The 27,960-nt window shown below is 41.4% G+C and overlaps 1 protein-coding gene across 2 annotated transcripts in view; it reads right to left on the bottom strand.

Annotated features, from left to right (window-relative positions):
• The window catches only part of LOC137384979 (serine/threonine-protein kinase 33-like), a 148,620-nt gene extending 135,364 nt beyond the window's left edge, over window positions 1-13,256 (bottom strand). The window contains exons 1-2 of one of the 2 annotated variants that reach the window (XM_068059708.1): window positions 13,017-13,256; window positions 9,053-9,172 (exon numbers count right to left, since the gene is read on the bottom strand). In XM_068059708.1, coding sequence (XP_067915809.1) covers window positions 9,053-9,133 — 81 coding nt within the window. In that variant the 5' untranslated portion in view covers window positions 9,134-9,172; window positions 13,017-13,256. The remainder of the gene's footprint in view (window positions 1-9,052; window positions 9,173-13,016) is intronic. The other variant, XM_068059707.1, reaches the window with a different exon arrangement.
• Window positions 13,257-27,960: the final 14,704 nt, after the last annotated feature.

The raw sequence follows: 27,960 nt of genomic DNA, 5'->3' as shown, positions 1-27,960 counted from the left end.
CTCATAAGCATTTAATAGATCATCTTTCTTGTAAATTTCATCCAAGAACTCTAACAGAAGATCCAAACCTTCATTAGTATCCAATCGATAAGCATCGAGCTCACAAAATACTTTACTTTCTGATTTTACTTTTGGTAGGAATTGACAACGCAAAGACCATACCTTGTTTCCTCTTTGGTAGGGACATAACCCAGGTCCACATATCCACTTCATTCTTCCACTGGCCATATGGTTCAGATTTCGAGAATATCGGAGGGCAATCATACCCCAACAATTTATACTTGCTTTCTGCCATTTCTCACAATAGTGACTGGGCTTGTAGTCTTCTGTTTGAATTTATTTTTATAGTTTCTAACCTTCACCTTTAGACAATCATTCACTGCTACCATGTTCTTTTTAGAAAGCCAGTTGTTGAAGGATGATAAGGGAGCTAATCTTTACTCAGTCTTACATTTATTTACAGAGTGAACTATTACAAACATATAGTTCCTAACTCACACCCCCACACAGTCTCAGTAAGTGTCTCCTTATATGTACTCAATTAAGATCCAAATTAACACCCTCCACCTGCATATAATTAAATACAATTGAGATACGATTAGCAGCTCTCTCTATCTTTTTGACCTGATTTCTCCACCTCACTCTCTCTCCTTTATTTCAATCCCTGTTCTTTCTCTGTGGTTTTTCTTTTTCTTTTTTTCTTCACATCCTTGTAGCTTCCCCATGTATTTCTTTCCTCGGATCTCTCCACCTTTCTCTCCCATCTTCAAACTATTTCTCCTGAATTAGTACTTCCTCAATCATGCTGTCCTACTTTCCTGGTCTCTCCACCAATGCCTCCTCCTCTCCCTTTCCAGACACCAGTGGGCAGGCTGGAATGGCGGAAGAAAACATGGAAATGCCCGAGCTGGATGAAAAGTTAGGAACTAGCAATAATGCAAAGATGGCCGAAGGTATCTTAGCAAAGCCCAAGGGTGACTGATGGTCAAAATAAAATTTTACAACACACACCTCCCCAGAAGTAATCTGGTTGGGGACACAATTTGTAAGAGTAACAGTGTTACCTAGTGCTTGAAGCCATTGTTTTCGGTCCCTGCCAAAATTCTGTTCCCCAACCACTGCCTTCATCCCCCTCCCTGGTAACTGTCTGAAGCTGAACCATTCTTTGGAAACTTGGTATCTGATTTGACCCGAAGTGAGCTTCTGATCACGTATCCACTCCATCATCAAGACCTCCTATCTCCACCTCAGTAACATCGCCCGACTCATCTGCTGCTAAAAACCTCAGCTATGCCTTTGTTACCTCAAGACTTGATATTCTAATGCAACTCCTGGCCAGCCTCCATAAACTTGAAACACGGCTGCTGCCCGTGTCCTAATTTGCACCAAGTCCCGTTCACCCCACACCCCTGTGCTTGCTGACCTACAATGGTTCCCGTTTAAGCAGTGGCTTAATTTTAAAATTTTCATCTTTGCTTTCAAATCCTTGCATGGCTTCGGCCCTCCCTCTCTTTGTAATCTTCTCCAGTCCTACAACCCTCCGAGATATCTGAGCTCCTCCCATTCAGGCCTCTTGAGCATCCCTGATTTTAATTGCTCCACTATTAGTGACTGTGCATTCAGCTGCAAAGGCCCTAAGTTCTGGAAATCCCCCACTAAACCTCTGTGCCTCTCTCTTCTCTTTTAAGATGCTCTTTAAAACCCACATCTTTGACTAAGCTTTGATCATCTGTCTTATGTTGGAGCCAAATTTTGTTTGATAATGCTCCTGTGAAGCACCTTGGGATGTCTTACTACATTAAAGGCATTATATAAATGCAAATTGTTGCTGAAGGGCTGAAATGTAGGTATAATGATGAATATCAATTTACATCTTACAAAAGCAATAAAAGGGTCATAGAGAGATACAGCACTGAAACAGGCCCTTCGACCCACCGAGTCTGTGCCGACCAACAACCACCCATTTATACTAATCCTACCTTAACCCCATATTCCCTTCCACATCCCCACCATTCTCCTACCGCCTACCTACACTATGGGCAATTTATAATGGCCAATTTACCTATCAACTTGCAAGTCTGTGGGAGGAAACCGGAGCACCCGGCGGAAACCCACGCGGTCACAGGGGGAACTTGCAAACTCCACACAGGTAGTACCGAGAACCAAACCCGGGTCGCTGGGTGGTGCTAACCCTACATTGGTGTGACAGAGATGTGATAAAATTGTAATACAGGAAATAAACGTGACAACAGGAAATATGTGCTAAAGGCAAACATTTTAATTTAACCAATGAACGTTGGTCTCGATTTGATCTGATATTTGGAAATCCTAATGGGAAAATGATATTTCAGGACTTAGCCTTTTAAGCAGCGCAGCATGTATCAGCAAATTGGCTGTCAGGTTTCCAATATTTCAACAGTGAAATTCGCAGCAAAGTGCACCTTGAAGTTATTTGGGATGTTCTGAGATCCGAAAAGTGCTATGTAAAGGAAAGTTGTGGTTGTTATTCTTAATAAATTCCTTTTGATGAGAATGCAGATCTGATATTGGGCACAGAGATCAGTGGAACATTTGGAACAGGACTCACAATTTCAGGACTTCACTATCTTAGTACATGCATTGACTTAATGCTGAAATACCACTGAAATTTTCAAAAGGTTAAATTTAGAAACAGTCTGTCTGAGGTCACTGATGAGGGGATCTAATATCCCAGGGTTGCTTCTGCATTCAATCAAGTATTTAACAGCTTAGTCCTAATCTCCCAGTCCCTTAATATAATTATATCTTCAATTCAGTGGTATTCGGAACCGAAGGATAAAAAGTATAGTTTATCGGTTCTTACCCATCACGTCAGTCAGATTTTCAGTTTTATCATTACATTCAGAATTAAATATTTAAAAATTACATGTTAAATGCATATTGCCAACTAATTTTCTCATCAATTCATTAGAAAATGTATCTAAACATTGGTAATTTGGACAGAATCTGGCAATCAGAATAACCAATTATTAAAGATGCTTTCTCAAGTTCTTCCAACTGTAAAAAAGAAACCAAAGAACCTGTCCCAATTATTTAGGGAGCTAGCAGGGTAATTTTTTGAAGGTCCTCTCCCTATGTTGAGACTTGTTGGGCAGAAGTGCCTGTCCGAGTTAGAGTCGTAACTCTTAGGCCTGGTTCTGAAACCCATGTTCTGATATAATGAGGCTTCATACCAGGAGGAGGGAGTCTTGCAAAACAATGCCTTATGAAATTGACCATCTCAGACAATACGCTTGAACAAGTTCTCATTGGCATATATAGAGATTGAGTGATTGGGCACGACTGGAACATGGACTTTAATATGGGAAGTGTGAGGTCATCCAATAAGACAATTTGGAATATTTTCTTCATGGTGAGTGTTACGATCAGGTGAAAAAGGTGTCTATCAGGTCTGCTACTATCTTCACCTGGTCTTATTGTAACAGGGTTTAATTTTCAGGACATAGTGTTTTGAGCTCCCCCTCTGTGAATCCTTGTTCACAACTTTCCAATTATAAGGCAAAGAAATGAGCACAGATAGGCTTTCTTTGGTTTAAAGAAGAAACATGACATTTATTAAACCTTGAACTTAAACTCCAATCCAGTTAATGCCTATAGATCTACGACGTGCCCACGCCAGCATGTATGTACAAATAGGGACAGAAAAGAGCAGAAGAAAAGATAAGTAGAACAGTTTGAGGCAATATCTTGTTAGTGTTTTTCGAGCTCGCTGTAGTCCTTGATTGAAGCTATGGTCTTGTGTTTCGTTGGGGCCCAGTATTCTTCGTAAACTTTGTTCACGTAGGAGATTTTTCTCGCTCTGAGTTTACGTGTCTTCACAAGATTCAGTTCCATGGGGAAGAGACGGAGGCAGACAGGAGAGGAGGTAATTCTTGCTTCAGTTCCGGGAGAGATCTTCACTCCGTGAATACACGACTTTGTCTCAGTTCAAATCCTTTGTTGGAAATTCACATTCTCAGCAAGTTAGTCATGTGACTAAAACTGGTCAGACCGCTTCTTCTGTGTATTGGGGAAGCAATAACTGGGTCGCCATTGTTCCAACACTGCTAGTACTATACAAATGTCCTTCCAGTCAAGGCTTGCAATTTTAAGTTTTAATGTTCATGTGGCGAAATAATGTGTGCCTCAGTCTTGGCAGGTGGGGGGTTTGCCTGACATAAGAGACTAGGAACTGTGGAGGTGTAAAAGGATTTAGGTGTCCACTCACACAAATTATTAAAAGCTAATCCATTCGCACAAAAAAGTAATCAAAAGGTTGTTGAAATGTTGGGCTTTATCTCAATAGGATTGAAATACAAAGGAGAAGAAGTTATGTTTCAGTTGAACAGAACCTCGTTCAGATCCTATCTGGAATATTATGTTCAGTTTTGGGCACCGCCCCTCAGGAAGGATATTTTGGCCTTGGAGGGGTTACAGTGCAGATTCACCAGAAAGGTATCAGGATTTAAAGGATTAAGTTGTGGGAACCAGTTGCATAAATTTGCTTGCATTCCTTGGAATTTAAAATCATAAAGGGATTTGATAGTATAGATACTGATAAGCTATTTCCTCTGGTGGGGCTATCTAGAACAAGAGATTATGACCATAAAATTAGAGTTAGAATAAAATGAGGAAGCACTTTTTCACACAAAAGTTAGTGGATTTCTGGAAATCTCTTCCCCCAAAAGGGTTTGGATTCTGGCTCAATTGAAATTTTCAAGACTGCGATCGACAGAGTAGATAGCGAGAAACTATTCCAACTCGTGAAAGAATCGAGAATGAGAGGGCACAGATTTAAAGTAATTGGTAAAAGAAGCAAAAGCGAGTGGTTAAGGTCTGGAATGCGCTGCCTGAGAGTGTGGTGGAGGCAGGTTCAATTGAAGCAGTCAAAAGGAATTAGACTGTTATATGAAAAAGAAGAATGTGTGGGGTTACAGGGACAAGGCGGGGGAGTGGCAGGAGATGAATTGCTCATTTGGAGAGCCTGTGCGAAAATGATGGGCTGAATGGCCTCCTTCTGTGCTGTAAAATTTCTGTGATCCTGTGACAGATTTTTCATAGGTAAGAGTACCAAGGAACATGGGTCAAAGGCAGTGACAGGAGTTGAGGTACAGATCAGCCATGATCCAAATGAATGGTGGATCAAGCTTGAGGGACTGTTCCTATGCTCCTCTCCTTTCTCTAACAGCAGCTTGAATGTCATAATCAGAAATCATTTAGAACATTAGTGGCACATGATGATCTTAATCTAATGAATGTTTTGGTGTGTTGTGCACTGAAATAAGATATAGAGTGATTCAAGTGTGAGGCACAGAACATTGGTTTAATTAGTTCTCTGCAATGCAGCACAGAACACTCGGAAATGCAAAATAATAATGATTAGTGGACAGCACAAAATAATTGGGGTGTAGTTGTGGTTCTGTTAATCTGTCAAATTCACTCCAGCAATGCAAGCTTTTACCATCTATAAATATCTGCTCTCTTGACCAATTGGATTGTTGCTTGACTATAATATAGCCCTGTTCTGTAGTACTGTTATATATTTCTTTTGGGCCTCCTTATCTCGAGAGACAATGGATACACGCCTGGAGGTGGTCAGTGTTATATATATTAATTATATAATAGAGGATACAGTGAAAGATATTCAACACAATTTTTGTTCCCAAAGTGAAGATGTTCCTATAACTGGGGCAAGTGACTGAGCACAGCACAAATTGTTGAAAGGAATATGTTTCTTCCAGCTGTTCATCGAGCCTGGTCGATTCTCCCCTTACTGACATCTCAATTTTATTCAGCGCTGTACATTAAAGTGGTTCTGTTCTGTGTCTGAGGGACGTTTCCAGCTGTTTATCATTGCAACTGGTCTGATATTCAACTATCAATCAAGACACCAGCACTCCCATTCAGCCATTAATCTGAAACAGTTTTTGAGCAGTTTCAGACAACAAGCACTTGCTAACAAAGACCAGCTGAATATAGCAACCAGTTGAAAGTCTCCTTTGGTGCTAAGGGTTGGAGAAAGCAATACTTTAAAACACACTGCTGACTGAAAATACCATGCTGGTAAGAGGCGAAACTGATAGGGAATGTTTCACTGTAAATCAATTGGGTTGGTTGGAGAATGTATGTATTGTGAAGCACAACTGCTTGGGACAGGGTGGATGGATCAGTGGGACTTTTACTGTCCATCATTTTTCGTATATTTATATACCGTATAACTGATGAATGATGAGAATGTGAGTGAGTTACCCAGGCTGATGTTCTAAGTGGAGCAGGAACATAGGAACAGGAGTAGGCCATTCAGCCCATCGAACCTGCCCTACCATTCAATATGATCATGGCTGATCATCCACTTCAATGCCTTTTTCCTACACTATCCTCATATCCCCTTATGTCATTGGTATTTAAAAATCTGTAAATCTCTGCTTTAAACATACTCAATGACTGAGCTTCCACAGCCCTCTGGGGGTAGAGAATTCCAAAGATTCACAACCCTCTGAGTAAAGAAATTTCTCCTCATCTCTGTCCTAAGTGGCTTCCCCCTTATTTTGAAATTGTGTGCCCTTTGTGTAACTCCAATCAACCTTATATGATAAAGTGCTGTTTTGTAAAAACTGTTGATTACAATTTTAAGCAACAGTCTAAATTTATTTTAACTAATTTTTTTTTGCACAATGCACAGTTACCAACCATCCGTTCTTCCTGCAGTCACCGGATCTCTCATCCCTGATTAAGATGGACTATGGAGCAATGCAGCCAGCTGCCATCATCTGTTCTCCAAACTCTCACATGAACGGGGTGAATGGAGGCTGGAAATGTTTCACATATATGTTTATCTTTTTATGAGTGTCCAGCATGAGTCTCTTCCTGCTGAGGAGATTGTCTCTTAGAATCATATTTTAGGAACATAGGAACAGGAGTAGGCATTTCAGTCCTGGAGCCTATTCTGCCATTCAATTAGACCATGGTTGATCTGTATCTTAACTTCATCTATCCATCTTTCTCTTTTCTTGACAATTTTCTCTCCTTCTGAAGCCCATGATCCCTCACTGTGCTACACGTCCACCATCACTTTGAGCTTTCCTTCACCTTACCCAAGTGGGTAACACTCATTGACAGTGAGCTGTAGTCTGCTATTCAACCCAGGGAGGGTGCATCACTTGTAAAGTTAATCCTATCCTTATTTGACAACCTACACATGTGCACCCAGCATGGGTCATTGGGCAGAGATCAGGAGCAGGAACCCTGGTTGATTTTCCTTTCTCTAACCCAGGAGTGCTGAAGTTAGTTGTTGCTTCCACATCACCTTCGATAAGCCAACCCTGCACAGACCAGAGTGAAGTCTAGGACCTTCCAGACCTGTGTGCTTCAATAACCTACGAAGCAAGCTGGTTGAGCCAATGGGGAGTCTGAAATCATGGTTTGCTTTGCTTCAGTTTCCATTTATCTACTTCGGAAAGTGATGTGTCATTCTGGCATGAAGCACTACTGGCACTGGCAGTCCTTTGGTACAAGACTACCATCCGTTCCTCACAAGTGAGCTTAGCTGTGAGTGATGGCAGGCTTTTTATTATTGGTGGGCAGGAAGGGAATCATAGAAGGAGCTCAGTCCCGTTCTGATGTGTGTGCTTTGACCAGGGGTCACTTTCATCTGATGAGTAGCAGGTACAATGGCTAATTTGCCCCCTCCAGCTCATGGTCCCGAAGGCGACTCATCGCATTCCACTGCTGCCCGGCTGAGGTTGTCCTAGAATGATTCTATACAGCAAACTTAGCATCACACAGAAGCAATTCCAGGTTTTCATTGATGCTAAACTGACGCTGGAAATACAACGTTTTGAACAAGCAGCGAGAGACTACGGAGATACAGCACTCTCACACCTTTCGATCTTTTGGGCTCTTTTTAAAACCTAACTAATCTCTGTCTGAATGATGATGGGGCTGGGAGGAGATGGGGAGAGAAATTCTCCCCTCGTCACACTTGAAACTGAACATTTTTAACTGTGGATAAGGAAGTTGCCCATGCCTGTATCCAGGCAACACACAGCTCTCACACAATCAGGCAATGTAGAGGCAGCTCTATCAGGCTGGGCCCCAAACTGGAGCTGTCAGTCTCAGACCAGCACTTGCAGAACCCACACAACATAGAGCAATAATTGAATCTGGCCTGTACAGTTCAGGACCACACCATTTAACTACACAAGGCAAGACAAAAAGGAGACTGTCTTAACTGTCTGAATTAACTAATTGTTAGAGCGCTTTTTTCCTATTTTCTTATTGTATGATTTATAGAATCATTGAATCATACAACACAGGAGGCCATTCAGCCCACCGCACCTATGACAGTTTTTATCCAATTAGTCTTGCTCTCTTACTCCATCCCTACAGCCCTGCAAATTTTCCTTTTGAAGTATATATATAATTTCCATTTAAAAGTAACTATTGAATCTGCTTCCATGATTTCATGATGAGCAAACCATGATTTTTAGGCATTCCAGATTATAACAACTTGTCATGTAAAAGAATTTCTCCTCAGTTGTTCTTTGGTTCTTTTATCAATTATCTTAAATCCATCTCCTCTGGTTATTGACCCTCCAACCAGCGCAGACAGCTTCTCTTTATTTACTCTAACAAAACCCTTCATTTTTGAGTTTTTAGTTTTGAAAGCTTAAGCTTCATGGAAAAGGTCTTCGTTTAAGTAGCAATTTTGTGTAACGCTTCAACTGGGGAGCACACAGCTTATTGCATATCTGCAATCCTCTGCGATACTATTCTTGAGAGCTTGAAGGCATGTTAAACATGCAACTGTTATGCATTTTTGATGTGTTCAGCTTAAATCAGCCCTCACTATATGGTAGGCTCACGATAATCTATATTTGTTTGACAACAAGAAATATAGACTAAGTCCATCACTCATATATGTTCTAAAATGACATGATCATTCTTGGTGAGAATTACTGTGATCGTGCAGGTGACTGTGTTCACGAACCCTTAGGTGTTTTAGAAAGTAAATGGAAAGATTGAAAGACCCTACCTTGATAACAGACTCATCCTCTATCCTTGTATGAGGTACAGTGATCTCCGTACTGTTGGAAGAAGCTCGCTGAAAAGCCATTTTTGCACATGGACAATCTAGTACCTGTTCAACTGTTGCCTTTTAAGGAGAAAAGCAGATGGTACAGAATATATTATTTAGCATTCATTTGGCATTGGGCTGTATTTATATTAGAGCTACCCATCTTATAGCCCTAAGACAACAGCAACTTCTGAACCCTGGAAATCCAGCCCTTAAAGACAAGAAGCTCAATCCCAGTGCTTAGACTTACTCATTGGTTTACCCTGTTTGATTGACATGGGCCATGTAGGTGTGGAAAGTGTTGTTCTTAGCAATGTTGCCTCATTTGTAAATAAGTCCTAAATCAGAGCACTAGGATCTGTCAGTATCTGCAGATCAATAGAAACATGAAATTGAACAGATGCCCTCCCCCCCACTGAACATTAGAATTATATTCTTGGTACACACTATATATCCCCAGTCAAAAGGTTGGACATCCCCGATTGAGATGATTTTGTACTTTCAATAGGAAAACAATGTTTACGTGAAGTAATGAAACTAGATAGATAGTTTATTCCTCATAAGTGTGACATAAACCATTATAAATATCCTAGCCTCAAAGTGTGGCACATGCGGGACTCTATCCTATCCATTTCAAAAGCTGTACAATGATTTGAGCTTAGTAAATAAGGTGCCATGTATTGTGTTTCTTAGCCATACAGACGAGTAAGGTCCTTGGGTTAGCTAATCTTAGCTGGGGCAGCACTGGGACACTGCAATTGGTTTCAGTATTCCAGGTGTGGGTCAGAACAATCAGCTAGAGAACTCACCTATGATTACAAGCCTGTGAGTCTACTGGAAGAGTGCATGTAGGTCTTGGCTTAGCTCTAGTTCCCTCTACCTCGCATGCTTCTACAACCGCACCTCCCCCCCCCACACCTCCCCCACCCCCCATCCCCGCCAACCTCTAGTCAAATATTTATCCCATGTTCACGGTTTAGACTCACACATGAAGTCTGTCCTCTTGGATGAGGTACCAGACGGCTGTTAGTATCCTTAGATGTGCACGCAACTTTGAGTCACCAGCTACAGGAAAGAATGGGTAAGTGTAGAAATAGGCATTGAATGCATGTGTTGCACTAAAGCTACTCCTGTATATCTGATGAGGATATCTTCACATGTACTCTGCAGTGTCTTGCTTCATGTAATAATCTTAAATTGAGATATTGAAAAAAGTATTGAAAAAAAATTATTTTCAATATTTCCTAAAGTATTTCAAGTTATCTGCACAATGACGCAGCAGTAAGAATGAATTAAAAGCTGAATTTCAAGCCAGAAGTTAGCCAAATTTGGCCATTTCTGGTACACTCAAAAAATGCACAGTTGGCCCACTTAAGACTTACAGTTTATATTACTTTGTGTAAGAAAGTGGAAATGCTATTGTTTCTATTCTGCCATGTTTGCCTTTCAGTGCATCATTGCCATTAGTTTTCCACTTTCAATGGAAATGCTGCTTTCTTTCAATTTATCCAGAGTAACAAAGGTACTTCACATAAATTTGTATATGTATATATTTAAAATGCAAGTCCGAGGACTCTGATCTCTAGTCTAGTGAGGATGCCTTATCTCTGACAGAATACATGTCCTACTGACATTGAAGCTTAATCTGGGAAAAAGCTCTAACCTTTACCCTGGAGGGTAGCATTTGAGACACTCACTTTGCACCATCCAACTCTTCCAATTTCCCACCTTATTGTGTTAGCCTTGGCTCAATGGTAGCACTCTCACCTCTGAAAGTCGTGAGTTCAAGCCCAACTCTGGAAACTTAAACATATAATCTAGTCTGACACTTCAGGGAGTGCTGCATTGTCAAGTGTGCCGTCTTTTAGATCAGATGTTAAGCTGAAGCTCCATTTGCCCTCTCAGATGTAAAAGATCCCATGATACCTTTTGAAGAAGAGCAGAGGAGTTCTCCCAGAATTCTGGCAAATATTTATCCCTGTATCAGAGTCAGTAAAACTGAGGGAGTGCTACCCTGTCAAAGGTGTTGTCTTTTGGGGGAAATGTTAAACTATTTATGTCCTCTTGAGTGGGCATAAAAGATCACCTGGCACAATTCAAAGAAGAGCTGGCATTCTCCTGGTATCCCAGCCAACATTTATCCCTCAACCAGCATCACTAAAACTGTTTAATTAGTCATTTATCTCATTGATGTTTATTGGATCTTGCTCTGCACAGATTGGCTGTGATATTTTCCGACATTACATTAATGACTACACTTCAAAAGTATTTCATTGGCTGTGAAGCACTCTGGGACATTCTGAGTTTGTGAAAAACACTAAATAATTGAGAGTTCTATTTTTCTTTGACTTTTCTTTTCCCTCTGCCATCAGATGTCTTTGTTGTCTGCCTCTATCAGAATAGAAGAAATTGTGATTGTAGAGTCATGGAGAGATACAGCACTGAAACAGGCCCTTTGGCCCACTGAGTCTGTACTGACCATCAACCACCCATTTATACTAACCCTACATTAACCCCATTTCTCTCTCACATCCCCACCTTCCCTCAATTCTCCTACCTACACATGGGGCAATTTACAATGGCCCATTCACCTATCAACCCACAAGTCTTTGGCATGTAGGAGGAAACCAGAGCACCTGGAGAAAACCTGGGCAGTCACAGGGAGAACTTGCAAACTCCACACTGGCAGTCCCCAGAACCAAACCCAAGTTGCTAGAGCTGTGAAGCTGCAGTGCTAACTGCTGTGCCACTGTGCCGCCCTTTAAGCAACAAAATGCAGATATACCTGGTAAAATTTATTATTTCTCACTGAGTAATTACGAGAGTTTCATAGTGATGCAGTGATTTATCTAGTGAAGGGGGGATCTGTGTAACTTATTGGCTGAGGAGAAAACATATTGAGGTTAGTTGTTAGGATGAAGCATTTGTTCTGATTGCAATCTCTTCTCTTCCATTCCAGTGAAGGCAGACAACATTGATCCAGGAAGGAGAGTGCTGAAGGAGAGAAAGGGTCACAATAGTTGGAAACTAGGGAGCTTGATGGTTTCATGCTTTGGAACCGTAGGGATGTTTCCTCTGTGCTATATATAATGAAATCAGAGGGAATGAGCAGATAATAAAGGTAGACACAGGAACATAAATAGGCCATTTAACCCCAGAGCCTGTTCTACCATTCAATGAGATCATGGCTGATTTGTGACCTAACTCCATATACCTGCCTTTGTCCCATATCCCTTAAATGCCTTTGATAACAAAAATCAAACTCAGTTTTTAAATTTACAATTGACCTAGCATCAATTGTCATACTGCAACCAAGGAAGGTGGACCAAAGGCATAGTTGTATACTAGGAATGTTTTCTAAAATGAATAGAAGTAGAAGGGAAAATGTTACTTTGATAAAACCATACTACATTTTAAAAAATATAAAGTGATCTTGTAATTGCAATATGGCAGTTTTCCATTTTCACAAACTCTAAACTCAGTACTATATGTAAATTTTAAAAATAACTTGCAGACTCGACAGCCAACTGTCCTTTCTGAAATACTAAGACAGAATTAAGATGTTCCAATTATTTGTTCCATTGTAGTACTATTATTTGTCAAATACTCTGTAATATTGCCTTAAATAAATCAATTATATTTCGGATAGATTTATCGATATAGCCCAACCATAAGTTTGGGTTTGTAATTGTCCGATAGTTTGCTTTGTATCTCTTAAGCTCAGATATATCCTGCATGTGTGCTGCATGAACAGTCTTTAGAAAGATACGCTCCAAAGCTTTTTACAGTCTCGGTTTAAAAGGAACAGATAATTACGGCTCAGCTTCATAGCAACCAGAATTGTTTGTTATCACATTATAAGGAAGAACAGATAGGATGATGTGGAAGCATTCCATAAACATGATGATCTGAAAATACTTACACTGTTGACATTTTGTGACCAGCGTAAAAAAACTCTTACATCTTCATTTCTTTCTGATAATGAGCTCCCATAAGTATATCATTCTGAACTGCTACACAGCAAAACGTTACTCTAAAACTTAATGTCCAGTCACCCAACTGAGAAGCTGCCTCTAATCACCTTCTGAGTCCTCTTTCTGGATCACATTTCTGTGGAATTTTCTATTCAATCTACTGAGTGGCTTTCTTTTTATAGAAACCTAATACTTTCTTGTTTCACAACCTGTTTCACGTTGCATAGTAACGTCCGATGTGGATCATGTGTACTATGCTTCCAGAAGTCTTTGTTATAGTTTATGTAATGAAATCACCAAAAAAAAACTGAGCTACCTACCACCAATCGCCAACTCACATCCAGAACCTTGCCAGAATTCTTTAGGGAAAAAGCCAATAGTTACTTTCTGTAAACAACTCCTTTCTATTTTCTTTATAGCCAGTCAGCATGTTTAACTTACAAGTTTAACTTATTCATTAGCACCAATGATCACCTCTAGAGCATTATCCACATTTAATTCAACCTTTTTTAGTGACTTAAAGGGTGTTCTCAGAAATGTCTGGTTGACAAATGGTGGTGACCATAGATGCCTATATTGTCACCATAACAATGCATTTTTCTTAAAACTGTTCAAATCTGTGATCTGCACTGGAATTGGGCACAGAATAGAATTTCCTCTTCCATGGATTTTATAGTGGTTGCAGTTTATAACATGTTAACATTTTGTAAATGATTGGCATCTCTGAGCTGTTTAAAATATTGCGATTGGGAAAATGATCACAGGTTTATTTACTGCCACAGTTCATCAGCTGTAAATTCCTAAGAACAATGCCCCTTTAAATCACAAGCTGATGTGGTCATGGCTTTAGCAGTGATCAGTACTGCCAAGGAATAGGTTTAAATGTATTTTGGACTGTAACTGCTCTTTTTAACTCAATAGACTGCTAAATTAAGCTCAAAAAAGCATGCAATCATTAGTTAAATACAGAGATGGCTGTGATATAGCTAACTGTGGATTTTAATTTTTAACATCAGTGTCATTAAATTGAAGTTTTTTTAAGCAGGGCAGTAGCTTGAACTCTACAATGAGAACAATTATAGCTGCTTTATTGGTTATATCGATCACTGCCATGAACTTCATAAATTCTTCTTTGTGCAAGTGTATTTTTTGATGGTGGGGCTAGATATTCTTCTTTAGAAATGCAACAGTGTGATCCAAAGTTTCATCAAGGGGTCTCGATTTACAAACGTAATAAGCATTTGCTGATAAATTCTTAAAAAGACAAGAAAAAGAATGTTGTGTGAGACAATTGCTTCTGACTGACCTCTGAATTTGTTCTGTAATAAAGAGATGGTCTGAGAAGGTGCCCATTCAAGTCTGCTTTTGTGCAAGAAGATTATTGTAAAACTATACTGTATAAATAGTCAGTATTTTTGTTTTTTATAGTTAAAAGATGTGAAACTGAAGGCAAAAATCTTGACAGATCAACATAAGTCTTTTGGACCTGTAACTTCTCCCATTTGGTTATTATACACTGAATGCCATGTGAGCACTACAAATAGGGTTTTGTCAGTCTGTTTATCTCAGCAACGCTTACTGGAACCACCACCACTGTAAGGAACGGCAGGGGCTGTTAAGAATTAAGAAGTTTTATGCACTCTCAGACCCTGGTGGCGAGTATCTGCTTCAGAAAATGTAATAATTATCTATAATATCATTAACCTTGTAAAAAAAATTCTAATCACTCTTTTATCAATTTGGTACAGGTGACCATCAGCTGATTCAAGAACTGTTAACTGCCCTTAAGCTTTCTCAGCCATTCAATAAGATCATGGCTGATCTTTTACCTCAACTTCAATTTCCCAACTTATCCCAGTATGCCTTGATTCCCTTAATGTCCAAAATCTATTGATCTCAATTTTGAAATGTCTTCTCAGCTCTGTTCTAAATGGCTGACCCCTTATCCTGAGACTATGGCCCCTATTTCTAGACTCGCCAGCCTCTTAGCATCTACCCTGGCTGGGATCTTGTGGAGGTAGTGGGACTCCCAGTGTCAGGCTGAAAAGGTGAGGGGAGCCCCGTCTCGATCTTTTCACACTCCTCCATCCTGCACGATCCTCCATTTGGAGGCGAAGTTTCTGGCACCAGGATCTCCATCCCTTTAAAGATGGGATCCCGCCTCTGAGAACTGACGACCAATCACGGTGCCGGCAGCTCAGCAGTATTGGCAGCACCACCACTCCTTCTATTTTATACGTTTCAGTATCACCTCTCATTCTTCTACTCTCCATGGAATATAGGCCCAACCAATAACAAACAGCAACAAAGAATTCTGTTTATCATAGTGAAAAGTCCAAAGTGTGCCATGGCAGGAATCAGATGCTGAGCAACAGTGAGAAGAAAAGCTAGCAGCAATAAACAAAGGAGTTCTGATGAAAGGTCATTGACCTGAAATGTTAACTCTGTTTCTCAACAGTTGCTGCCAGATGTGCTGAGCATTTCCAGCATTCTCTATTTTATTTAACCAAAGGTCTGCTTGAAAAGGTAGGTTTTTGGGACAGTATTGTTGGACCAGTGAGTCTATTCCTGCTTGTCATTTCTGTATGCTCATATGTTTTGCAGAGAATTAATAGTAGGGAAAGATGTAGCAAGATGGAGGGTAATTACAGTGTGGGCTCTCTCCAAACTCTTCACATTTATGATCAAAGTGAAATAGTTTCCTAGGCAACCCTGCCCCTCCTAAGGAATAGAAGCTTATACCTTAATAAATGGCTGTGGATGGGAGTTGCATCCCACAGGATTAACATGTAGAAGCTATCTGAGACATTTTGAATGGCTTGTCTACCATACACTCCTGTACTTTAGAAAAAGTATGAAAAACCAAGCTGTCCAACCAAATTGTGCAGAGTGATGGACTTTACTTACAAAATATTCAATGATACAAAAGCAAATTATTCTTCAGCAAATAATTAGCAATACAGAAAGTGACACAATGCTCAGTGATAATGTTACCTGCAGGCAGAAAGTAGATGTGGATTAGAGGGAGGCCAAGAATAGACGTGGCCATGATGGAAGAAAAATTCATCACAGGCGATGTGCTAGTGATATTGGGATGAAATATCAGCTACCATAACCTATGGTGTTAGAAATCTGAAATCAACACTTCATTTCCTTTCCTTATTACATGACATAGGTCAAGTAAACATTGGTCATTGTTTAACCTGTTGCTGAATTTGGTGAACCTGATTGAAAGTACCCACTTTACATGAGATACACATAGGACCTACAACAATGAAGGTGATTTTTTTTTCTAGAGATACAGCACTAAAACAGGCCCTTCGGCCCACCAAGTCTGTGCCGACCATCAACCACCCATTTATACTAATCCTACACTAATCCCATGTTCCCTACCACATCCCCACCTGTCCCTATATTTCCCTACCACCTACCTATACTAGGGGCAATTTATAATGGTCAATTTACCTACCAACCTGCAAGTCTTTGGCTTGTGGGAGGAAACCGGAGCACCCGGAGAAAACCCACGCAGACACAGGGAGAACTTGCAAACTCCACACAGGCAGTAACCAGAATTGAACCCGGGTCGCTGGAGCTGTGAGGCTGCAGTGCTAACCACTGCGCCACTGTGCCGCCCCTGAAGCAATGGAAGACTTGAGAACCTAAAAAAGTATCAAGCAGAAAAAAAAATCACTCAGTACATTGAGACCATTCTTTTCACACACTGGGCTAGATGTTGTGCTGGAGGCAGGGCTCCCGGCGTCAGGCCGAAAAGGCGGGGGAACCCTGGCCTCTGCCTTTTCGCACCCCTCTCCCGGAGCGATCCTCCAGTCTTTTTAATCAAGGTTTCAGGAGGTGCGATCCCCATCCCTTTAAAGAAGGGGTTGCCGGCCAATCAGAGGGCTGGCAGCTCAGCAGTATCGGCAGCGCTACCGGGAGTGGTGGCCACTGCCGGTAATGCAAAGGCCTCGGACCCAGGCCCAGCGCTGGAATCCCGGACAAGAGACAGGTGAGGCAGGTTCACCGGGTCCAGTCTGGAAGGCCCCAGTGAGGGGGAACCTGGGAGTGGTTTTGCATTCCAGTGGGATGGAGGTCCCAGGGAGTAAACTAGTTCCCAGTGGGATCCTCCGTGGACCACAAATTGCCCACAGAGGAGGGACCCCCCCCCAAACCTGCAGAGAGGGCACCTCGTGTTACAAGGCAACTTCCCTGCATGGAGGAGCACCTCCCCCCCCACCAGCGACGGTGGGAAGAGGACCTTAATTGGCCATTAATAGGCCACTTGAGGGCCTCAAATGGCCTCTGGGCAGGAAGGTCATCATGGGCCTATCCCACCCCCGGAAAGACCTCTTTGCGACGGGCCCTCCGCCCCATCGTCCCCCCACCACTCGTCACAATACTCAGTACCCCCCATCTCCAACTCCACCTCAAGGGGCCAAACAAAACACAGCCCACTATGCACATTTTTATCATGAACTTCAGGAAAGTTCTGCAGAAATTCAACTTGATGCCCAAAAATACTCAAGGAAAACTCCAAACTGTTTACCTAACCCAACCCTCTTGCAGCACGGGTGGTAAGCCCTGAATTGGAAACCTGAAAGTTTTTGAAGCGAGTTATGCCATGGCTTTATAACTCAGCCATGGCATTTGTTTTCCACTTCCAGGTTTCCTGACTAATTGGAGCAAGCGGACGGGATCAGGACCATACCTGACTGATCAATCCTATGTTTCACACAAGTTGACTCCGTTAGGACCTCAAATGGAAAGTGTGTGGTGACAAAAGCCCTCCAAATAAAGAATTATAAACCACTGTGAAGGGAGGGAAGTAGGAACAAAATACCATTGGGAGTCAGGAGAGTGCTTGAATAGATTAAAACACCAAAACCATGGGACAATGGTTTCCTTCAGTTCCTTTCCTGCTCATATCCCTCCTGGTGACCCAGTGAAGCACATCATTCAACAGCTGAGCCATACAGGTTAGGGAAGGGTCCCTGTTTCAACTTTTAATCTGTGTTGAATTTGGTGAATTTATTTCCTTTCTCCTCCCACAATTAACTTTTTTCTCGCTTTGCTTTTCCTCCTTCGTAATTTAGCAACACGTGGCTGACTCCAGCTCCCTCTCATTAGTTACATTGATACACCACCTTCCCTATTCCAGTTTAAAACAAAATGTTCATAACATTTTATGACATTAATAGAATCATAGAAAATGTGAATACAATGTGAACAAGGAAGGGAGGTTAAAATAAATGCAAATTAGTTCACATTATCCTAATGGAAACATCAGCAAAACATTGCTGATATTGTCCCACATCAGTGTAATAGTCACAATGTCCAGTAGAACTGCTGAGGTTTAATTGCCTCTTTGCCGAACTTCATTGGAATAATATTGTTGTAATATGATAAGTGAGAAATCCCAATATATACCTATAATAAATATTAAGCACTAATGTAATTAGTATTTATGCATCTTTTAACATGTTTAACTTTAATTTAAAAAAAATTAAAGGGTAGAAGGGGATTAAATTGAAAACAATTTCAAAGTCCTAACTCGTTATTTAAAATACAATGTATGCAGTTGAACTCCATCACCCTTTCAGGCAGGGCATTCCAGATCATGATGACTAGCTGCATTTAAAAACAAAGTCACCTCATTTTCCCCCTGCATTTTTTGCTAATTGTCTTCAAACTAACTTGCCCTAACTATAATCTTTCAGAGATCCCGAGATTCAGGAGTTGTCCCTCTGGATTGGAAAGTTGCACATTTCACTCCACTTTTTAAGAAGGGTGAAAGGGGGAACCAAGGAAATTACAGACCAGTTAGCCTGACATCTGTGGTGGGCAAGTTGCTGGAGTCTATAATCAAGGATAGGGTGACTGAACGCCTAGAAAATTTTCAGTTAATCAGAGACAGCCAGCATGGATTCATGACGGGAAGGTCATGCCTGACAAATCTCATTGAATTTTTTGAAGAGGTGACTAAGGTAGTGGACAGGGGAGTGTCTATGGATGTTATTTATATGGACTTCCAGAAGGCATTTGATAAAGTCCCACATAAGAGACTGTTAACTAAGGTAGAAGCCCTTGGAGTTGAGGGCAAATTATTGACATGGTTAGGAAGTTGGTTGAGTGGTAGGCGACAGAGAGTGGGAATAATGGGTAAGTACTTCGATTGGCAGGATGTGACTTGTGGTGTCCCGCAGGAATCTGTGTTGGGGCCTCAATTATTCACATTATTCATTAACAACTTGGATGATGGCATAGTAAGTCATATATCCAAATTTGCTGATGATACAAAGTTAGGCGGCATTGTAGACAGTCTAGATGATAGCATAAAATTGCAAAGAGATAGTGACAGACTAGGTGAGTGGGCAAAACTGTGGCAGATGGATTTCAATATGGGCAAGTGTGAGATTATCCATTTTGGACCAAAAAAGGATAGAGCAGGGTACTTTCTAAATGGGAAGAGGTTAAATACAGTGGATGTCCAAAGAGACTTGGGGGTTCAGGTGCATAGATCTTTAAAATGCCACGAGCAAGTGTAGAAAATTATCAGAAAGTCTAATGGAATGCTAGCCTTTATATCTAGAGGATTGGAATATAAAGACACAGAGGTTATGCTGCAGCTGTACAAAACCCTGGTTAGACCCCACTTGGAGTACTGTGAGCAGTTCTGGGCACCACACCTTAGGAAGGATATATTGGCCTTGGAGGGAGTGCAATATGGGTTTACAAGAATGATAACTGGATTACAGGGGTTAAGTTACGAGGAGAGATTACACAACTAGGCCTGTTTTTCCTAGAATTTAGAAGGTTAAGGGTGATCTGATCGAAGTCTTCAAGATATTAACAGGAAAAGACAGGCTAGATAAAGATAAACTATTTCCACTGGTTGGAGATTGTAAAACTGGGGGGGCATAGTCTAAAAATTAAGATCAGACCATTCAGGAGAGATGTTAGGAAGCACTTCTTCATGCAAATGGTGGTAGAGGTTTGGAACTCTCTCCCACAAACAGCAGTTGAAGCTAGAACAGTTGTTAATTTTAAATCTGAGATAGATTTTTCTTAAGCAAAGATATTAAGGGATATGGGCCAAAGGCAGGTATATGGAGTTAGGCCGCGGATCAGCCATGATATCATTGAATGGCGGGACAGGCTCGAGGGGCTGAATGGCCTTCTCCTGTTCCTATCTTCCTATGCCTTTGGTTATTGCCCCTCCTACCAGTGGAAACAGTTTTGCTCCATCTACTCTATCAGAAGTTTTCATAATTTTGAGCACTTTCAACAAAGAACTGCTGAAGCTGGAGTGATTAATAAACAGTGCATTCAGAATATAGCACCATCTGCTACGCATCTTCTGATGGCAAACTTTGCAACTCAAATGCTAATCTGGGATTAGACCATCTAAGGGATATCAGATCAACATTTCTTCAGGACATATATGTGAGACTGAACCCTCCCAATTTATTAAGACAGCAGTCGCAGTGCATCATCAGGCCTCCTGCATGTCTTGACTGGAGTCAGAATTAGTGTCCTTCAAGTGCTTTGTTCACTAACATCATTGTTTCTTTTTTAAACAGCACTTGCATTTGTTTCCAGTTTTTACCATGTTTTCCTCTAGTCCCAGAAATGCACAAAACACCTGAAATTCAGGGAAAGCTCCAGAACAGCCTGTAGCCTGAGGGTGGAAAGCCAAATACACTTGAGCCCGTCAAAGCCTCTCCAAATTATCACCAGTAACTATTAAGGTACGAAGAAAATGTTTGCTTAGCATGACGATGCAGCCCTTTTGGGTTTGTGAAGCAATGAGGTGTTCATTTAAAACTGTGATTAAAGGCAATTTTCAGCAGTAAAATAATGCAGCAAATTTTAGATACCTGCAATCAAATGAGTAAGGATTTGCGTATGAGTTAGTTTTGTGCACGTCATTTGCATTATGAGAGTAAAACCTAACATTTAGTATAATGATCTGGAAGTGATGGTTTCTAAATTGAGGTAAAATGACTTCAACACAGTTTAACAAAAAATGAAATGAGCTATTTTCAGCGTAATATTTACAGAGTTAGCATTCATAGCAGAGGCTCTGTGGTCATTAACACAGGTATTTTGAATAGGCATTGAAAATATTCTTTCATTAGGGATGATTATATCACCATTTAGGTAAACCCCAAAGAATAGCATTATCTATTGAATAACAGTAGGAATGTATGATGAGATTCATTTTGTTGTAATTTTCTCTCATGCATTCAGTCTTTAGCATACAATATTTACATATTGCCAAGTACATTATCATCTATATTCACTGCTTATAAGATGTCTCAATAAAAAACATCCAAACAGCAAATTAATGATTTCATTTATCCTGACAGCTATCTCATCTCCGGACCTTTCCTTCTACTTAAACTTATGGCTGAAATCCAGGAAGATGTCAGACAGACCAACAAATTGGAAATTTAAAATAGAGGCTTGGCATTTGCAAAGATGCACTGCCTTTCATAAGTTGCTATTTTCATCTCATAAGCAGCCATTAGCGCTATGATTCACTGAAGCACCAAATGCTCTGCCAGACTTTCTCACACCTCGGTGACTTTGGTATTTTGCCTCTTGAATACAAGTCCTGGTTTTATAATGTTGGCCTTATTAGGGGTGCATTTACCTGTGGCGTGAGTGAGTCTTTGCCCAGTAGCAAGTAGCATGGGCCCAGCTAGATTTTCCGAGGCTAGAGCTTCATCCTCATTTAATTGGCTCCCTGTTATTGAAAAACAGGTATATGAAACCTGGCCAGCTGTGTGATTGATTGGAGAAGGAGGGAAGCCAATAAATCTGGTAAGACAGCAGCACTTAAAGGGTGGTTGCCCATCATGAAAGGGTTTTGGGAGCTTTTGATCGCAGATAAAGTTCTACTTCTACTCCAGGGATTTGAGCACAAAGTCTGGGGCTGACACTCCAGTGCAGTACTGAGGGAACGCTGCACTGCCGGAGGTGCCTTCTTTCAGATGAGAAGTTAAATCAATGCCTTTTCTGCCTTTTCGGGTAGATGAAACAGATCCAATAGTACTATGTTGAAAAACAGGGAATTTATCCCTGGTGTCATGGCCAATATTTATTCCTCAGTCAACATTACAAAAACAGATTAACTGGTCATTATCATGTTTGTGGGAGCTTGCTGTGTGCAAATTGGCTGCCATGTTTCCTACTTTACAACAATGACTACAATTTAAAAAAAAATGTACTTCACTGGCTGTAAATCACTTTGGGACATCCTGAGGTCATGAAAGATGCTATATAAATGCAATTTTTTTTTCTTACCATTTTGACAGAAATTATAGTCATGCACAGCAACAGCAAAACACTGTTGATTGAGAGGAAAATCCATAAGTTTAGAATCAATTTTTGCAAAGGAAACTTAGTTTTCAGCAGATCAAGCTAATGAATCAGTCATGTCCCATCCCTCACCAGAGTCTTGAGCACATAATCCAGACACACACTTACCGCACTGTCAGAAGTGTCGTCTTTCAAATGAGGCGTTAAACTGATGCTCCATCTGCCCTCGCAGTTGGACATAAAAGATTCTGTGGCACTATTCAAAGAAGAGGTAGGAAGTTTTCCTGGTGTCTTGTCCAATATTTATCCCTCAACAACAACATGCATTTATATAGTGCCTTTTAGTAAAAGATCCCAAGGTGCTTTTTAGGAGCATTACCAAATAGAATTGGACACTGAGCCACATAAGAAGATATTAAGAGAGATGGCCAAAGCTTGGTTAAAGTGGTAGGTTTAAAAGAAGTATCTTAAAGGAAGAGAGAGGTAGAGAGGCAGAAAGGTTTAGAGAGAGAATTCCAGAGCTTAGGGTCTTGGTAGCAAAATGAAAAAGCATGATCTGGTCAATTATTTCATTGCTGTTTGTCGGACCCAATTGGTTGCCGTGTTGCCTATAGTACAACAGTGATCACACTTCAAAAGGCACTTCCTTGGTTGTAAAGTGGTTTGGGATGTCCTGAGGTCATCAAAGGCACTATATAAATGCAAGTTCTTTTTTAAACGGATGAACATATATAGGAATGTAGGAACAGGGGTAGATCATTTAGCTCCTCGAGCCTTGTTCTGCCATTTAATGAGATTATAGCTGTTGTGCAACCTAACTTCATATACCAGCCTTTTCCCCAAATCGCTGTATACCTTTGGTTCACAAAGAATCTATCAATCTCAGATTTAAAATTTACAATTGATCTAGCATCAATTATCATTTGCAGAAGAGTGCTTCAAACTTCTACCACCCTTTGCGTGATGGTTGGTGCTGGGGGAGCACTCAGCCAATGGGCGGCACAGTGGCGCAGTGGTTAGCACCACAGCCTCACAGCTCCAGGGACCCGGGTTCGATTCTGGGTACTGCTTGTGCGGAGTTTGTAAGTTCTCCCTGTGACCGTGTGGGTTTTCGCCGCGTGCTCCGGTTTCCTCCCACAGTGAAAAGACTTGCCGGTGATAGGTAAATTGGCCATTGTAAATTGCCCCTAGTGTAGGTAGGTGGTAGGGAATATGGGATTATTGTAGGGTTAGTATAAATGGGTGGTTGTTGGTCAGCACAGACTCGGTGGGCTGAAGGGCCTGTTTCAGTGCTGTATCATAAAATAAGGGCCTATTTAATATAAGGGGAAAGGATCTGCCAGGACACTTATGGCACTGAATAATTTCCTCTTGGAATGAAAATCAGGAAATCATATCCATCCCCAGCCCAGGATTTCTGGTATTAAAAGAATACAGTTCTTTCTATAAAGGGTGATTCTGTGATCCAGTACTTCCAGCAGAGAGTGGCACTGAGAGGGATAATGTGAGCCAGCTATCTGTGGGACCCATAATTTCTCAACCTCTGCTCCCTTTGGGTATCACAACTTCGTCAGGGTAGTGGGTCACAGAGTCACCTTTAAAGTATATTTTAACCCGAATTTTATAACAGATTTCCTCGGTGTGATCACTGAATGCTGGCCATATGATTTTTGCCATATCTAAATCCTATCACCTGCTGAAGTCTGCAATATCTCACTGTCCCCATAAGATCTTTCTTTTCCTTCCTTGACACAAATTTTGAAAGTGTTCTTTCATACCTGTTTCCAAGTCACAGTTGGCCTTGCCCGATTGTTTTATGAGTTGCTGTATTTTATTTTGCTTGAATTGTTTTTAGATCTAAAAGAGGGGATAGGTCATAGCAAACAATATATATCTTTACTTGTGGAGCTTGATGAGAGAACTCTCAAATGAGAAAGTCGTAAGTGAGTTATGGTCACCTCATGAGTGCTGCTATTTATCATATCACATGGCTGATGGTGACACATTCAATTTGTTAGACTTGCAATAGTTTGCAACTCAACTGACAAAACAAAAATTAATGAACGTTTTTGTAATTTTTTTTAAAAGGTCAACAAAAATCAATTGATATTGAGTTTTGATTTCATTTTGTTGGTGTGACATTATACCTGTAGAAATATGGACCATAAATGCCCTAATGTTTCTGCCTGATGACTGCTAGCTTTAATGTGGTTACTTTGGCAGCAGCACTACTTTTTTATAAAGTTTACATTTAAATGGAACCTTACAATAACTATCAATTAAATCACAAATGAAGGGACTGACCCATCTAAAATTAGGCATGTTGCCATGTGCTGTAAAGCACAGTTAAAGCACTATTTGCTGCCTCCTGTTCATAATCCTGGGCTTACAAAGAACCATTTTCTCTCAATGGTTTCACAGCAGATCTTGTGGGTTAAATTAGATAACCCCTGAAAAGAGATATGGGGATCATGGTCCACGATCAACCCATGTCTGTTGATTGCATTCCAGGCAGCATGTTAAATTAGTTGCCTGCTCTTTTCCATGATTGCTGCGTACAGCCAGTACTATTAGCGCTGTTCATTAGCTGCCACGTCAGCCAGGGTTCCAATATTATGAGTGGCTAATGCTACTTAAAGGCATCCTATATTTCTTAATGGGAAGGTGCATTGTGGTTGCAGGAAGTGATGGAAGTCCTTTGTGAGCTGAATCTGATACTTTGAGAAATGGCTGAAGATGCAAGATAGCGAACATCACAGTTTACAGACAATGCATTGGAGACCTCGGTGCAAGAGGTGAAAAGAAGGAGAGACATCCTGTATCGCAGAGGGGTAGAAAGCCCTCCAGACATATGCTCAGGAGACAGTCAGAGGAAGTAGAGGTGGAGGTCAATGCCACATATATGGCTTGAAGAAAATGGACGCAATGCAGAAAGAAGTTTAATAATCTGATACGATTTATCAAGGTGAATGAGTTCAATCTTCAAATAGCATATCCTACCAACTGCACCGCTAGCCTCATCCACTGCTAAATTCACAACACCCCCATCATACATACCAACGATCTCTATCAGTCAGTACTTAACCCTCCAATTCATGTGGTTCACCTCACCCTTATACACTTATAACTCATAACTCACAGCTCTCATACACTAGCAGCTATTCAACCATGACAGCAACATCACCCAAACATATTGCAGTATGCTTATACTTCCTTCTTTCTTGCAGGAGAAGGTGGCACATGACAGGAGGCAACAGGATAAAAACTGGAGGGGGACAAGTGCATTTTCTAACATAGATGGAAGAGACACTGCTGGCCATCATATGAAAGAGCATCGCTGAGGCCATGGCCACTGGTGGGGCTGGAGGGATTGGTGATGAGGGTATCTGCAAATCTGATCCTTCTTTCATCCCACTTCTCCATCATCCCACAATCTTTTCTAAATCACAAATTGCAGATGCTGGAAGCATGCACTTCTCCTCTCTCACTAGTTCCGCTGCAGAGGAGTTAGATGTGAACTTTGATGGTGCAAGCTACAGAAAAAAGTGCATTGGAAAGCCTGTCAGAAAGTCTGTAAACAAAGTCAAAGGGCAGGGAAAAGTCCATCTCCAATCTTGTCACAGGGCTTTGCGCAGAGTTTGGAGTCCGTCCTTTCAAACATGTAATGGGTGGTGAGCTCCATCAGCACACCTGTGGAACCCACCATGATGCAATGCCTGTTGGTAGAGGTTACAGCTTCCTATAGCAGCATAAAGCTCCATCAAAACTCTGACAGCTGCATTGGAAACTCAGACTGCTGTCACCATTGCTGTAGATATCACTGTTCAAAAGGGATTCCGGGGCATCACAGCAGTTCAGCACCCTGTTTTCCAATGGATCAGTAGGATTGCTGAGGTGACGCTCTAGGAGAGTGGCAGTGGCTTCATGGAGCAGGAACCTGTGGTAATCTCTCATGATGACATTGTTCCTGCTCCCATCTCTGTCACTCTGCCAATGCTCTTGCTGTTACCTGTCACTCAGCCAGCCCTGACTACTGCATCCCAAGCTGAGATGGTGCAGTCTGAAACCAGGCGCTCTAGGCTCAGAGCTGTTTGAGGTCATCCTCAAAGGCCATCAGCTGTGTCCTCAATTGAAAGTCAGCAACCTTCCACCACCCATGCTGCAGCCGCTGGGATAGAACCTCGTAGGAGCATAGGATAGGCAATGGCACATGAAAGACAGGCAATAAGTGAATGCACAAAGGTTGTCGCTGAAGCTGAGGTAAGAGAATTACTCCCTGAAGACCCTCCTGGATATGGTCTCCAGCTAAGTGCCTTACTCCCCTCCTCCTCATCCCTCTTCTAGCAGCTGGTCATGCTATGTGAGGGTTCTCTTTATTCTCCCAGTCATGTTCAATTCCCAGAGGAATTCCTACCAGGCTACTCATGTCTGGAAGCAACTTCTTCCAACACAATATTTAAAATGACACAAAAAGCACCTCAGGACCAGCCACACTAATCCCTGTAAACTATTTAAAAATATTATCCAAGTATAGGAAATCTCTAAAAATGTACAATTGTACCAGCAGCCAGAAGAAATAATCTAACAACTAAAATCTAAGTACTTCATTGACCTTCTGAAATAGCACTTGTTGGGGGAGAGGGGAGGGGGGCCCATTAACATTGTGCTCAGCATTGAGAGGTTACGACCAGGTGTTGGCTGGAGTCTGAAGTTTGAAAACAGCAATGGTGGCTTCAAATTAGTGTCGCATCATGATCTTGCTGCTTTGCATATTGCTGGCAGTTCACACACAAACCACTGTACCAAGATGGTGCCAGTGCACTTCCAATCCTGGTCCAATGAGGAATGTAGGAGCAGCACCAGGTATACCTAAAAATTAGGTGCACACCTGGTGAAGCTGCAACACAGGACTACATGCATGTGGAAGCAGCATGCGATAGACAGAGCAAAACCCACAACCAATGGATCAGATCAAAGCTCTGCAGTCCTGCCACATCCAGTCATGAATGGTGGTGGACAATTAAATAACTAACTGGAGGAGGAAGCTTCACAAATATCCCCATCCTCAATGATGAGGGAGCCCAGCATGTGAGTGAAAAAGACAAGGCTGAAACATTCACAATCATGTTCAGCCAGCAGTGCCAAGTGGATGATCCATCTCGGCCTCCTCCTGTGGTCCCCACCAATACAGATACCAGTCTTTAGCCAATTTGATTTACTCCATGTGATATTAAGAAATGGCTGAAGACACTGGCTCCAGGCCTCATCAAAGCCTTCATCCAAATGTGGACAAAGGAGCTGAACTCCAGAAGTGAGGTGAGAGTGATTGCCCTTGACATCAGGCAGCATTTGCCCAAGTGTGACATGAAGCAGCCCTAGCAAAATTGAAGTCAATGGGAATCAGGGGAAAAAATCTCCATTGTTTGGAGTCATACTTAGCAAAGCGGAAGATGGTTGTGGTTATTGGAGGCCAATCATCTCAGCCCCAGGACATTGCTGCAGGAATTCCTCAGGATAGTGTCCTAGGCCCAACCATCTTCAGTAGCTTCATCAATGACCTTCCCTCCATCA

The sequence above is a fragment of the Heterodontus francisci genome, chromosome 27, assembly GCF_036365525.1.
Source record: "Heterodontus francisci isolate sHetFra1 chromosome 27, sHetFra1.hap1, whole genome shotgun sequence".
Taxonomy (NCBI): Eukaryota; Metazoa; Chordata; class Chondrichthyes; order Heterodontiformes; family Heterodontidae; genus Heterodontus; species Heterodontus francisci.
This window is presented reverse-complemented; position numbering and strand designations above follow the sequence as displayed.